General features: G+C 43.9%; 2 protein-coding genes across 2 annotated transcripts; both read right to left on the bottom strand.

The window, feature by feature from the left end:
- LOC112267374 (T-box transcription factor TBX1-like) lies at nt 1–6,127 on the bottom strand. The gene is made up of 5 exons (XM_024445655.1): nt 6,115–6,127; nt 4,167–4,260; nt 3,978–4,082; nt 3,461–3,641; nt 1–93 (listed from the first exon to the last, which is right to left on the bottom strand). The coding sequence occupies exons 1-5, from the start codon at nt 6,125–6,127 to the stop codon at nt 1–3; spliced, it is 486 nt and encodes a 161-aa protein (XP_024301423.1).
- Nucleotides 6,128–6,787: 660 nt separating this feature from the next.
- LOC112266843 (apolipoprotein A-I-2) lies at nt 6,788–8,956 on the bottom strand. Its single transcript, XM_024444712.2, has 4 exons — nt 8,888–8,956; nt 8,123–8,174; nt 7,847–7,991; nt 6,788–7,731 (listed from the first exon to the last, which is right to left on the bottom strand). Exons 2-4 carry the CDS (start codon nt 8,163–8,165, stop codon nt 7,131–7,133), a joined length of 789 nt encoding a protein of 262 aa, XP_024300480.1. The 5' UTR covers nt 8,166–8,174; nt 8,888–8,956; the 3' UTR covers nt 6,788–7,130.
- Between the last annotated feature and the right edge of the window lie 6,915 nt (nt 8,957–15,871).

The following is a 15,871-nucleotide window of genomic DNA, read 5'->3' as shown; positions in this document are numbered from 1 at the left end:
CTAGGTTCTGTGCTCACTGCTCTCCTGACATACTGCCAAACTCATGGCTGCCAGGTGGGCAGAGAGTGAGGCATGGGCCTGGCGCTGACCACCCTGAACACACAGTCAAAGAACAGTCAGGCAGAATTACAACAGGTTAAAAACATCAGTCACCTTATCATGTTAGGCCTTAGTAACCAATGTCTTACTTCATCAAGCCTATTTTTTTTAACCTATATTTAACTAGGCAAGTGAGTTAAGAACAAACTCTTATTTTCAATGACAGCCTAGGAACAGTGGGTTAACTGCCTTGTTCAGGGGCAGAACAACATATTTTTACCTTGTCAGAACAGGGATTTGATCTTGCCAACTTTTGGTCACTAGTCCAACACTCTAACCACTAGGCTACCTGAGTGTCTGTTGTGTTGTCATATGTAGACGCCAGTGTCAAAGATCAGGTATCCTATTGCGATTGCTCCTTAACCTGAATCAGGTGATAAGAGCGAGAGCGATAAGGATGTACAATGGTACAGTTATTATTTAATTGAGCGTTTCCATGGAACAATCTAGATTAGATATTAATTGTAGGAGGGAAGCCATCTGAATCTGACAATCAGTTCTCAATGTCTGCATTTTGTTGTTGTACTTTGACTTTTGTGTTCAACGTATGCACTCATGACTCTGTATAATACTGTACATTTCCTTCAATTTGTTCTGGACCTGGGGACTGTGAAAAGACCCCTGGTGGCATGTCTGGTGGGGTGAGTGTGTGTGTCAGTGCTGTATATAAGTTGACTATGAAATCAGTTTGGAATTTCCAATACATTGTTTCGTGTAAAAACTAGAAGCGATACAATCAGTCTTTCCTTAACTCTTACGATGCATGGCATGCATAGTATTGATATTAGCCCTCTGATTACAATGAAGAGCAAAACGTGCTTCTCTGTTCAAGGCCAGCTGCAGCTTAACTAGGTCCTTCTTTGCGGAAATTGACGATATGACTAGACAATAATCAAGATAAGATAAAACCCAGAGCCTGCAGGATTTTCTTTGTGAGAAAAGCAGAGCATCTCTTTATCACGGACAGACCTCTCCCCATCTTTACAACCTTTGAATCTATATGTTTTGACCATGTAAAGCCAAATAATTTAGTCTACTCAACTTGCTCAACAGCGACACCATTCAGATTCATCTAGGTCTAGAACTTAGGGAATCATTTGTACCAAATACAATGCTCTTAGTTTCGCCCTGTTGCACTCACTTCTGTCATCATGAAGTGCTATAAGAGGCTTGTCACCTCCACCCTACCTGACACCCTAGACTCACTCCAATTTGCTTACCGCCCCAATAGGTCCACAGACGATGCAATCGCCATTACACTGCACACTGCCCTATCCCATCTGGACAAGAGGAATATCTATGTAAGAATGCTGTTCATTGACTACAGCTCAGCATTTAACACCATAGTACCCTCCAAACTCATCATTAAGCTCAAGACCCTGGGTCTCGACCCCGCCCTGTGCGGTTCCTGGACTTTCTGACAGGCCGCCCCCAGGTGGTGACAGTAGGAAACAACGTCTCCACCACGCTGATCCTCAACACTGGGGCCTCACAAGGGTGCATTCTCAGTCCTCTCCTGTACTCTCTGTTCACCCATGACTGCGTGGCCATGCACGCTTCCAACTCAATCATCAAGTGTGCAGACGACACTACAGTGGTAGGCTTGATTACCAACAACAACGAGACGGACTACAGGGAGGGGGTGAGGGTCCTCGGAGTGTGGTGTCAGGAAAATAACCTCTCACTCAACGTTAACAAAACATAGGAGATGATCGTGGACTTCAGGAAACAGCAGAGGGAGCACGCCCCCATCCACATCAATGGGACAGTAGTGGAGAAGGTGGAAAGTTTTAAGTTCCTCGGCGTACACATCATGGACAAACTAAATGGCTGAGTCCACGGTATGGCAGAGGTTGTAAAGCCATACCACAAACGTTATGGTCAACATTTCAAAGGCTGCACTGAAATCAGTACAGCTCCGACAAACTTCTTATTATCAATTTCTTTCAACCAGCAACCAGTCATTTGTGAGTTCCCTTCTCTATAGGCATGCTGAAAGTCTGTTGTCAATTTGTTCACATAGCAATAACATTGGCTTTGGTCAAACATAGTTTTTCCTACAGTTTGCTAAGAGCTGGCAGCCAGCTGATAGAACCAGTAAAGACCACTTTACCATTATTTGGTTGAGGAATGACTTTGGCTTCCCTCCAGGCCTGAGGACAAACACTTTCCTCTAGGCTCAGATTAAATGTATGACAGATAGGAGGTTTGTCATTATTGATTGATATAAATTATTTTTCCACCTCTCCCACACTTTTTCTCCCCAATTTTCTGGTATCCGATTGGTAGTTCCTCCGAAACACCCAACCAAGCCGCACTGCTTCTTGACACAATACCCACTTAACCCGGAAGCCAGCCAATGTGTCAGAGGAAACACTGTACACTTGGAAACCGTGTCAGCATGCACTGCGCCCGGCCTGCCACAGGAGTCACTAGAGCACGATGGGACAAGGACATCCCTGCCGGCCAAACCCTACCCTAATCCAGACGACGCTGGGCCAATTGTACGCCGCACCATGGGTCTCCCGATCGCGGCCAGCTGCGACAGAGTCTGGACTCGAACCTAGAATCTCTAGTGGCACAGCTAGCAATGCGATGCAGTGCCTTAGACCACTGCGCCACTCGAGAGGCCTGAATTTGTCTTTCTGCCCATAATTTCATTTAATGTATTCAACAACGAAAAAATACCATAATCTTTATATCATTGATCTTGGCTTCATAATACAGTTTCTTCTTCTTTTTGTTGAGTTTAGTCAGGTAAATCAGCCAGTCAGATGTGACTTATTAGCCACTCATTTTGCCCCAACTCTTTCAACCATACAGTTTTTCAATTCCTCATCAATTCCTCACCAACAAATATTTGTAATATCATCCACATCAAGAGTCACAGATAAATATTTTGTATGATCTCTTACACACTATTTTAGGCCCAGCTTTTGGAACTTTGGCTTTTCTTGATATAACCACTATATTGTGATCACTGCATGGAGTTCAAAATCATCGAGGTGTGTGACAAACAAACACAATGCACATTACATCCACACACAGGAATGAAGACTCAGAAATACAAAGAATGTATAAGAACTTAAGCAAGTACTGTTTGTAAAGATTTGTGTGTATGTGTGTGTGTGCGTCTGGACTGGTTGGTGTGTGTGTCTGTGTCTGGTCTGGACTGGTCTGTGTCGGTATGTGTGTGTGTGTGTGTCTGTGTTTGGTCTGGACTGGTCAGTGTGTGTGTCTGTGTCTGGTCTGGACTGGTCTGTGTCGGTATGTGTGTGTGTGTGTCTGTGATTGGTCTGGACTGGTCAGTGTGTGTGTCTGTGTTTGTGTCTGGTCTGGACTGGTCTGTGTCCGTGTGTACAGTATGTGTGTGCGCTTGTCGCTCATGTCCATTGTCATCCAGCAGGTCGTTGGTCAGTTTGAGTGTGTCGAAGGAGACCATCTGTTTCATCCACTGGAAGTCTGGGTGGAAGTCCATCCTCCCCGGGGGCGCCACGTCGGCCTTGCCTGCCACCAGACACGAGGAGCTGTGGAATACATATCTACATACAGGAGAGCAAAGATACTATATTCATAGGTTGCACCAGGGTGCACCAGGGTATATTATACCAGGGTGAAAGTTCTACTCAATGCATTCTGAATTCTTGCTGTTTAAGATTATGTGCATTATCTGGTACATATTATGTTGTACAATCAAGAAGAGGCTGCCAGAGTATGACTGTACAGTACATCATAAGCACAATATATTGTATGATGATTCCCCACAAACACCGTTATGTGTAGATCTATCTAGTGCATGTCTCTTATGCTGGCAGAGTGTGGGTAAAACCACAGATCCTATAAATCACATTTGATGTAACTCTATGGAGAAAATTCACCTGGAGCTCTTGTCATCCACAGGGATGAAGTCCATGAGCTGCACATACTCCGCTGCAGGGTCCATCCCTGAGATACTTACCTGGAATGTAGAGAACATCATCCTCCTACAAGGACCATGCAGGACACCGCAGCAACACAGTGATTAGTTTAACCACAGTGAGTGTGTGTGTGTGTTTATGTGTGTGTGCATCTCCAGCTGAACTGTGACCCCCGTGACCAGGGGGGCTTTGGCACAGGTGACCCCAAAAAGCCTCTGCACAGCAGGGCAGCGTGAGGGCACACCTGTGAGACAACTGAGGAAATGTGGAGAAGAGGAGGAAAAAACACATGAAAAACAGGATTTCACAAGAAAAGAGGTAGGAACCATGAATTCAAACTAATGCAATGAAGCTCCAGTACCATCCATACTGTTTGTGTTACAGTCAGAATCTCCAGTGGTGGGCAACGCTTCAGATTTGTCCACTTTCAACTTCCCCCAGTTGGTTGTACTGCTCTGCTGTTCCACTGTTCACTGACCAGTCTGCTGTCCAATTTAGAGTAGCTCTTTGACCACAGCAAAGCTCCCTGATTTAGTCTCAGACCGTTAGCTGTGCTTGGAGAAGCAGAGTGTCTGTGTGGTTGAGGGTACCACTGACTGGGTCTGGGACAGCGGACTGGAACACCAAGCAGGCTTTATACAGGCTTGGACACTCAAGGGACCCTGGATCCCACTTCATCCATCACACTGTAATGAAGCCACTGACATGTAATAATCACACACACGCACACACACACACACACACACACACACACACACACACACACACACACACACACACACACACACACACACACACACACACACACACACACACACACACACACACACAACACACACACACACACACACACACACACACACACAACACTCAGCAAAAAAAGAAACGTCCTCTTACTGTCAACTGCATTTATTTTCAGCAAACTTAACATGTGCAAATACTTGTATGAACATAACAAGATTCAACAACTGAGACATAAACTGAACAAGTTCCACAGACGTGTGACTAACATAAATGGAATAATGTGTCCCTGAACAAAGGGGGGGTCAAAATCAAAAGTAACAGTCAGAATCTGGCGGTGGGTTTGTGCCCATAGGCGATGCTGTTGCCGGTGATGTCTGGTGAGGACCTGCCTTACGACAGGCCTACAAGCCCTCTCAGCCTATTGCGGACAGTCTGAGCACTGATGGAGGGATTGTGCATTCCTGGTGTAACTCGGGCAGTTGTTGTTGCCATCCTGTACCTGTCCCGCAGGTGTGATGTTCGGATGTACCGATCCTGTGCAGGTGTTGTTACACATGGTCTGCTACTGCGAGGACGATCAGCTGTTCGTCCTGTCTCCCTGTAGCTCTGTCTTAGGCGTCTCACAGTACAGACATTGCAATTTATTGCCCTGGCCACATCTACAGTCCTCATGCCTCCTTGCAGCATGCCTAAGGCACATTCATGCAGATGAGCAGGGACCCTGGGCATCTTTCTTTTGGTGTTTTTCAGAGTCAGTAGAATGGCCTCTTTAGTGTCCTAAGTTTTCATAACTGTGACCTTAATTGCCTACCGTCTGTAAGTTGTTAATTTCTTAACGACCGTTCCACAGGTGCATGTTCATTAATTGTTTATGGTTCATTGAACAAGCATGGGAAACAGCGTTTAAACCCTTTTACAATGAAGATCTGTGAAGTTATTTGGATTTTTACGAATTATCTTTGAAAGACAGCGTCCTGAAAAATATATACCATTTAGAAGACACTTTTATCCAAAGCAACTCACATAATTAAAGACAAACCAAAAAACAATGAACAAACATTACAAACAAACCAAAACCAAATAGCAGCCGATACAAGTTTATGGTACAGTTAGTACACGTTTATTATCAAAACTATTGCAACTTAGCAGTAGATAGCAGCAGATATGATTTCATAACGCTGCTAGTGCAGATAACAGTACCCACAATCCTGACGTTGCAAACATCATGCTCTACCAACTGAGCCCTTGAAGGCCTCACCCATCACTACCCTCTTGCTTAATATCTAGTGATGTTACATGTGAAGGGACAGAAGTTGGTATTGGTGGAAGTCTACTCTATAGAGAACCAACTTACGTCTAGACGGCATGATTGTTAAGCAACCTTATAACTCAAGAAGTATAAACTGTGTATGTGTGTGGGTGTGTGTGTGTGTGTGTGTGTGTGTACGTGTGTGTGTGTACGTGTGTGTGTCTATGTGCACATACTCGGTGATGGAACGGTGTTAGCTCCCCATCATCACCATCTCTAATGATATTCTACCGGGTCACTGCCTACCAATACACTGACACCTCTTCCTCATTATTCCGTTCACCAACGCTCTATGGCCACCAACAGTAAGACTGAACTCCCATGATCTCCATGAATGGTCACAGGCTTTCAGTTGGCTTTTTAAGTTCATTTGTTTTTGTTTTTATCAGTTATCATTTTTAGATGAACCATTCTTTTAAACCAATGCGAATAAACACTGTTACAGTGACATGGTATCTGTGGAAGAGACATGTGTTTGTTCATTGTCATAAGTGTATATTGCTTATGAAGTTACATATTGATCATGTTGAGAGAGGAGACTTTAAAGAAGAACGACATTATTTTGTGGTTCAAAATCCTGTCATCGAACACATATTGGTAGAACACATAAACCCAACATGGCTGTTTTGTCACAAAGCGCCATGTTAGTTGTGAGGGCCATAAATAAAATCTTGTTCTAAACAATACAATCCAAAGAAGGCAAACTCAGAGAATAAAATAGTATGAAACAGTATGGTGTTTATTGAGCTGTTTCGAAGCACACAGCTATCTTGAACAAGCAGCAACACAAGAATATTCACACTTGATGTTCATAGTACAGTCGAGATTGTGCAAGCCTAGGGTTGTGCACACAGGCCCTGAACACAGTTCAAAACTGAATGTATGCAATAGTGTGTTAGTGTCTGCGCTTGCAGGTGCTTGAGCGCATGTGGTGGTTAGAGAGAGTAAGAGTCTGCCATGTCGCTGCAGAGGAAGTGCATCAGTTTGGCATTCACTTGGTACGTATGGTGCGTGTGAGTGAGAAGGGAGGGAGAGAGGGAGGGGTCCGGTTGAGGGCGTGTTTATGCCTTCATGGCCTGGCTGATGGTCTCGTACAAAGCCATGAGCTTTTCCTTGGCCTGCTCGGCAGCGGGGCCCAGCTGGCCCTTGAAGTCGGTGGTCAGGGGCACCACCTTCTCGCGCACGTCTCCAACAGCCTTGACCATCTGCTCCTTGTACTCCTCAGCATAGGGGGAGGCCAGGGTCCTCAGCTCCTCCAGACGCTCGGTCAGCTTGGCACGGACGGTCTCCACGATGGGCATGAGCTTGGCCTTGGTCTCCTCCACGTTGGCGGACACCTTGGCACGCATCTCCTCCACAACGGGCTCTATCTTAACCCTGAAGGCCTCCAGCTCGGTGCGGCGCTGCTCGACGATGTCCTTGATCAGGGGCTCCAGCCTCTTGCGGTACTCGTCTATGTGCTTGTCCAGGACTTCCTTGAGCTCGGCTCGCTTGGGCTCCAGCTGGGAGCGCAGCTCCTCCACGTCCTTCATGACCTCAGCGCGCACGGCGGCGGTGGCTTCAGTCAACTGAACGCCGATGGCCTCGCTGTAGGGGGCCAGGGACTGGGAGGCGGTCTGGGCATACTGCTGGAGGTTGTCAAGGCTCTGGGACAGCTGCACCCTGAGAGGAACACCAAGAAGAGGAGGGAGAGAGAGAGAGAGAGAGATTGTTTTAGTTATATGTGGAGGTTGGGCACCATTGAAGATAGAGAAGATGAAATGCAACATGTTCTTACTTGTACTCTTTGTACTCTGTGTCATCCAGATGGTCGATGGACCTCTGTGCGGTCTCCTTCACCTGAGCCATGTACTCCATCATGGCTACCTTCACATGCTCCAGCTGAGAGGGAGCATCAGCCTGCATGGGTACAGCCTGGGTAGCTGGGAGAGGAAAGAGAGGAGAGAGGGTCAGACATTGGTTGGGCAACAGTGGTGAATGGCCCAGCACTTTAATAGAATTGAGTAAGATTCAATTTAGAATTTTTCAATATACCAGAGCATGGGATACTAACCTGCGGCCAGCAGGATGGTGAGTGCAAGAGCCAGGAATTGCATGATGGTGGTCTGAGGGGGGAAAAGAGAACAGATGATGAACAATGAGCAAGACAAGAATTCAAATAGCCACAATTGAAAATGTAAACCATGGGAAGTCAACATTGAATGGTTAAGAATAGATTTAGAGTTGAACAATACTTGAACAGTGTAACAAATCACTAATTGCAAAACACTCTATATCAAACTTTAAATGTCACCAAAAGCAAACTAGACAATAATTCACTTGGAGAAGCACAAGGAGCAAACCCCCAAAGACACGCAACTCCAGGCTGCCCTAAATCAGTTGACGCTTTGCCATATGTCAGCCTATTGAAAGGACCTCTAATCTGGTCAGATTACACAGAGCTGGATAGAGTTATACTGTTCCTTCAATGAGATTAACCCTCAACTCCTTCCACCTAATTCCCATAGGAAGAAAATGAGCTTGTCTTTTTTTCTAGGACATTTAATACAATTATTTCTCCATTGTTCCCTCGCATCTCTCTAGTAAATTATCGTAAACTGTCTGGAAGAAGTATTGCTAAATTGATAACTGCTGCCCAATGTATTTGCAACAGTTCATATCAAAGTGGTAATAAGCGTTCAAAATAAGATGCCAAAAAAGTTAACCGGAAAGTTCTAGTCTGCCTTTCGCTCTGCTAGTTCCTCAGTCATCCTCTGCTATGCAGACCAAGTCCTTGACCTCTAGCCCCAGCCCTTAGCTCTCCCAGTTGTTCTCTTACCTGGTGGGTGATTGGTCGTTATGAGACTGGGGAACAGGAGGGCCAGCTCTGTTTTTTTATAGGGCTGGAGCAGCAGGAGGGGGGAGAGGTGTGAGAGGTTGTGTGCCTCCGTGGAGGTGGACCTCACCCCCACACCGTCTCACCGGGAGGAGCCGGGTACAATGGTCACCTGCAGAGTACATTCAGGGGGAGTCAGCAAAGTGAAACTCTGTGGACACACACTCCCACACTAGTGTATGCGCACACACACACTCGCATGCACACACACTTGTCTGTGTGTGCATTATCATGGATAATCAAATGTTCTCGACCCTATTTTACGTCTTTCTAAATGGCTATCTATTCTAATTGTGATATGATTTCATTTTCAGGCGAATAATTACAATCTCGAGTCTGGCTGTGCTCAATGCCACAATCAACTCAATCACCTTGTGCGATGGTAAAACTTTCACACACAATACAACCACCATGTGCTCCATGATTTCCCGGGACATTTGGCCTCCAGGACAATGGCCATTCTTGCCTGGCCTTGCTGGACTATCTGAGCTGCTATCTCCTGTGGCATTATCATGAGACATGAAAGGGCCAGAACCAGGGAGATGGGCCAGACAGCAGGGGAGAGAGAGGTGACAGGAGCACCCTGAGGATGCATTAGCATCTTGATGCTACCAAAGACCTTTCACCAAGGAGGAACATCTGCTAGCCTCAAGTTATCTTGTTAATTTATTCACAACATTGTTCACTAAGAAGAGAATGGATTATACATTGTTGGAGGGATTAGGGTTACCAAATGAGGGACACATGAGATTTGTCCCCGATTCAGCAATGAGAATAAGCAAAAAGAAACATGCTCGTATATAACAAGATTCTAAAGAGGTCAAAGGTGACCAGTTAAATACTGGGTTATCGCTATTGGTTGGCTCTATTGTTTGATTTGTGGAGACCTACAGCATGTATATGTATCTCTTTCTTCATGTTTTTATGTACAAGTTATATAGATCTGGTAGACCTTTTGGAACACAGTCAAAGAGAAGACAGTAAGTTGAATGCAATCAGCCTAATAACATTCTGCTATCAATTATGACTCCTTCTCTTGTGTGTTGACTGTTGCATTGGAGCCTGTGTGGGGGTTGGACAGCGTTTGCTGGCTTGATTGAGATCACAGATAAGACACAGAGAGAGGACATCAGGTCCAGGGCCATAAACCCCAGTGTCATAGAGCATGTTGTAATTTCCGATGGGACACAGTGTTTCTATATTTGTATTTATTTATTTTATTTAACCTTTATTTAACTAGGCAAGTCAGTTAAGAACAAATTCTTATTTACAATGACGGCCTACCACGGCCAAACCCTAACCCAGACGACGCTGGGACAATTGTGCGCCACCCTATGGGGCTCCCAAACACGGCCAGTGGTGATACAGCACTGAGCATTAGACCGGTGCACCACTCGGGAGCCCCGAGTTGTGTGTGTGTGAGTGAGTGAGTGAGTGAGTGAGTGAGTGAGTGAGAGAGAGAGAGAGAGAGAGAGGAGAGAGAGAGAGAGAGAGAGAGAGAGAGAGAGAGAGAGAGAGAGAGAGAGAGAGAGAGAGAGAGAGAGAGAGAGAGAGAGGAGAGAGAGAGAGAGAGAGAGAGAGAGAGAGAGAGAGAGAGAGAGAGAGAGAGAGAGAGAGAGAGAGAGAGAGAGAGAGAGAGAGAGAGAGAGAGAGAGAGAGAGAGAGAGAGAGAGAGAGAGAGAGAGAGAGAGAGAGAGAGGGAGAGATAGGGAGAGGGAGTGTGTGTGTGTTTGTATGTGTGTGCCGCATGCTCCATGGTGATTAATAGGTTAAAGGGTCAGTGTTGAGCTGTAACTTGTTCCGTCATCGACGGACTTTGTCAATGTGGCTCCATGTCAATCGGCGGAATTGGAATTTCCTTGGGATAGAGGATAGAGTGTCTGTCATCATAGTGTTTGTGTGTCATTAGAAATCTATTGATATATTGTAAGCGAACTTGTTTATAGTTTTACTATATATGGCCTCATTATTGTTTTTATTGTGTAACTATTTCCTTTCTATTTAGCAAACATTTGTCTTACTTTTTTAAGTCTACATTGTTGGAAATGGGCTCGTAAGTAAGCAATTCACTGTAAAGTCTACATCTGTCCTATTCTGTGCATGTGACCAATACATTTGACTTGATTTGAACTTCTAGTTTTCCTCACTGGATTAGTGAGCTCCGTAGAACTTGTTCATTTATTAAGGGGACATCCCTGCAGACCCATGGGCTTGAGTTCTAGCTGATCTTTGAGCATGTTGATGTATGAAAACTGTTCAAGTAGAACATGAATTCTAAATAAATTTGACTGGCGTTGTACAGCGCATTCGGAAAGTATTCGGACCCCTTGACTTTATCCACATTTTGTTGCCTTACAGCCTTGATCTAAAATGGATGAAATTGTGTTTTTCCCTCATCAATCTACACACACTATCCCATAATGACAAAGCAAAAACAGGTTTGTAGACATTTTTGCAAATTATTGTTTTTTTCAAACCCAGACATATCACATTTACATAAGTATTCAGTCCCTTTACTCAGTACTTTTTTGAAGCACCGTTGGCAGCGATTATAGCCTCAAGTCTTCTTGGGTATGACACTACAAGCTTGGCACATCTGTATTTGGGGAGTTTCTCCCATTCTTCTCTGCAGATCCTCTCAAGCTCTGTCAGGTTGGATGGGGAGCGCCGCTGCACAGCCCTTTTCCGGTCTCTCTCAAGAATATCTCCCGAGATATTTGATCAGGTTCAAGTCCGGGCTCTGGCTGGGCCACTCAAGGACATTCAGAGACTTGTCCCAAAGCCACTTCTGCGTTTTCTTGGCTGTGTGCTTAGAGTCATTGTCCTGTTGGAAGGTGAACCTTCGCCCCAGTCTGAAGTCCTGAGCACTCTGGAGTAGGTTTTTATCAAGGATCTCTCTGTGCGTTACTCCGTTAATCTTTCCCTCGACCCTGACTAGTCTCCCAGTCCCTGCTGCTGAAAAACATCCCCACAGCATAGTAAAATTGTTCAAATCAAATCAAATGTTATTTGTGACATGTGCCGAATACAACAGGGGTAGACCTTACAGTGAAATGCTTACTTACAAGCCAATGTAAATAGTCAGGAAGTCACTTCAGGAAGTCCAGGATCCAGTTGCAGAGGGAGGTGTTGAGTTCCAGCGTCCTTAGCTTAGTGATGAGCTTTGGGGGCACTATGGTGTTGAAGTAGTCAATGAACAGCATTCTCATATAGTTTTGTCCAGGTGGGAAAGGGCAGTGTGGATTGCGATTGAGATTGTGTCATCTGTGGATCTGTTGGGGCAGTATGGAGTGGGTCTAGGGTTTCTGGCATGATGGTGTTGATGTGAGCCATGACCAGCATTTCAAAGCACTTCATGTCTACCGACGTGAGTGCTACGGGGCGGTAATAATTTAGGCAGGTTACCTTTGCTTCCTTGGGCACAGGGACTATGGTAGTCTATTTGAAACATGTATGTATTACAGACTTGGCCAGGGAGAGGTTGAAAATGTCAGTGAGGTCTTGCTCACATTGGCTACGGGGAGCGTGATCACACAGTTGTCCGGTACAGCTGGTGCTCTCATGCATGCTTCAGTGTTGCTTGCCTAAAAGCGCGCATAAAAGGCATTTAGCTTGTCTGGTAGGCTCACGTCACTGGACAGCTCACGGCTGGGCTGGGTTTTCCTTTGTAGTCTGTAATAGTTTTCAAGCCATGCCACATCCGACGAGCATCAGAGCCGGTGTAGTAAGATTCAATCTTAGCGCTCCTACTTATGAATCTGATAGAGCACTTTCATCAAAATGAAGTAAAATTAATAATGGATTCCCCCCTGGCGAAAAAACGGTTGAATCAACATTATTTCCATGTCATTTCAACACAAATAATCAATGTGATTTTATTCAATCAATGTGGTAAACTTCTTGGATTTACCAAAAGTCATCGACGTAAGAGGATTTTGTTCTTTCACCTAACTTTTAACCTAAATCCAATGACATGGTGAATTTTTTTTTTTTTGATTTCACATTGAATTCACGTTAGTTGACAAGTGAATCAAATGTAAATCAAACTAGACATTGAACTGACATCTGTGTCCAGCGGGATGTCATCCCACTATTTCCCTCAAAACAACTCATAAGTAGATAGAGAAATAGCTACTGCAGCACAGCTCCCCATGCAACATGCAATACATTTCAACAGGGGCTGTCAAAAGCAACACTTTTTTGTTTGAGTTAATCACAGGATTTGCTGTGATCAATGAAGATTAATCGCAAATTCAGAAATTGCTCAAATTGAGGAATATATATATTTTTAATTATACAAAAAGCCTTACAAGAATATTGATGTCTTGATTTTGTCCAAAAGTAACGGTTATCAAAATGACGTAAATTGATAAAGCACACTTTCTTTAACCTCAAATGTCCACTTGTTTTGACATCACATTGTTGTGATTGTTTTAGCTGTATAGATGTACTTTGAATGTTTTAAGTGTATTTTGAATGCTTTCAGACAATGCGATTAAGTGTGCAAAAATTACAAAAAGTTAACTTCAGTTATCTGACTAACTCCGACAGCCCTAATTTCAACACATTGTCATTGTTGAGTTGCATGGATTTACACCGCCTTGGACAATCATTATTCTCAGTACCTACTGTGCCATACAAAATCAGTGAGATGACTTTCTTCTGCGTGTAATGGTATATTTGAATGTGTTTCCTTCCCAACCTCTGCATTGCTAATTATTGTTATTTTAATTTATCTAGGCAAGTCAGTTAAGAACAAATTCTTATTTACAATGACAGCCTACTGGGGAACAGTGGGTTAACTGCCTTGTTCAGGGGCAGAATGACAGATTTTTACAATGTCAGCTCGGGGATTCGCTCTAACCACTATGCTACCTGCCACCCCCTGCCTAGGCATCTATTCTTTCTCAGCATATTCAAATGCCCTACTTCCTGTTCTCTTTTCTTCTTTTTTATGCATATTTTCACACTCCTTCCCCCATGTCTTCTTCTACCCCCAACTCTCCCTATTCTTCCTGGATCACTCCCCCCTGTTGGTGCACTGAAACCCCATTGATCTTTATGAGCGGCTGAAGACAGAGTGGCTGATGGGGCCTGTCTCCTCCACCCAGGAAACTTGCCATTTGTTACCTGATATGAGATTAAATAAAAGAGGAAATAACAACATTAGTATCAAAACCTTCCCACGGGCAAAAACAGGTTGAATTAACGTTGTTTCCACGTAATTTCAACAAAAAATAATCCGTGTGATTTCGTTGAATCAATGTGGGAAACTGATTGGATTTGCAAAAAAAGTAATCACTGTAAGGGAATTTAGTCTTTTTTTCACCCAATGTTTAACCTAAATCCAATGTCATGGTGACTGTTTTTGTTGATTTCACTTTGAATTCACATTAGTTCACAACTTAACCAAATGTATATAAAAATAATTACTAAACTAGTCTAAAGAAGGCCAGTTCTATTGCTTCAGATTTCAGTTTACAGTTTTCAGCTGTGCTAACATAATTGCAAAATGGTTTTCTAATGATCAATTAGCCTTTTAAAATTATAAACTTGGATTAGATAACACAACGTTTCATTGGATGATTGCTGATAATGGGCCTCTGTACGTCTATGTAGATATTCCATTAAAAATCAGCAGTTTCCAGCTACAATAGCCATTTACAACATTAACAATGTCTACACTGTATTGGGCTCGTAAGTAAGCATTTCACGGAAAAGTCTACACCTGTTGTATTCGGTGCAAGTGACCCATACATTTTATTTGAATTTACACATTGATTTTTAAAAGTAATCTGTGACTGTTTCAATTCCTTGAAGTCTGAGTACTCGAGATACAAGAACTCAAATGTATAAGCAAGAGATGTTGTGTGTTTAGCTGTGTAGATGTTGTTATTTAAGTTCCAAGGCCTATGTTTGTGTACTAGTGCCTATCACTGCCGGGAATTAAGGGGGCATTCACCTAGGACCTCGGCCAAACCACCTACACATTATGTAGTACAGAAAAGAAAGATAAAGTAGTGCCCAAAAAGGTGCTGTCTAGAATCTTGAAGGGTTCTTCAGCTGTCTCCATAGGAGAACCCTATAAAGACCCCTTTTTAGTTGCAGGTAGAACCCCTTTTGTACAGAGGGTTCTACATGGAACCCAAAAGGGTTCTGCCTGGAAATAAAGATGGTTCTACCCGGAACAAAAAATGGTTCTCCTATGGGGACAGCTGAAGAACCCTTTTGGGAACCCTTTTTTCTAAGAATGTAGATGCCTATCCATCTATCCATTTTGGAAAGAATTCTGCAAACTTTGCCACAGATCTTACACAACTGTGACAAGGACCATCAGTCAATTACCTTCGGATTTGGCGGCCACTAGATCAGGGATCTGCTGAAAATACCAGTGGAGGGATAGCGGACACAAACTGAACCAGTCATGCCAACTGGGTGTGAGGCTTTCATTCCATCAGAGTGATCTAGATTTCAAGATCTTTATCTATTTCTCATAGCAGAGGACTGCAAAGCCAAGAATTGAATTACTGTGTAGATTGGACTATTATGTAGAAATATCATGTTCAAGTTCATGGAGGTCATGTTCAAAGACAGCGACAATAAGCATAATATTTCACTCAATTTGATTTGCTGTCTTGCACAAGCCCCATAAACAATTAGTTCCGTGATTTGTCTTCTGCAGTTTCAGGAGGATCCCACAGTAGAAATGGCTGGTGGGTGTTTTTTTTGCAGAGGAACTGGGTGATGATGCAGTGATGGTGAGACACAGGAGTATCTTTCAGATTTTTATTAGGAGCAAAGCCAATGAACAAAGTCAATGCTCAGTGGCGAAAGCAGAGGATTTCTCTGACTGATTTGCTGCCACCCTATGGTAGATGCTTGTGTGGATTTACGGGCCTAACAAACTGCTTACACTGTAGCAATACC

This window comes from Oncorhynchus tshawytscha, linkage group LG14, assembly GCF_018296145.1.
Source record: "Oncorhynchus tshawytscha isolate Ot180627B linkage group LG14, Otsh_v2.0, whole genome shotgun sequence".
NCBI classification, from domain to species: Eukaryota; Metazoa; Chordata; class Actinopteri; order Salmoniformes; family Salmonidae; genus Oncorhynchus; species Oncorhynchus tshawytscha.
This window is presented reverse-complemented; position numbering and strand designations above follow the sequence as displayed.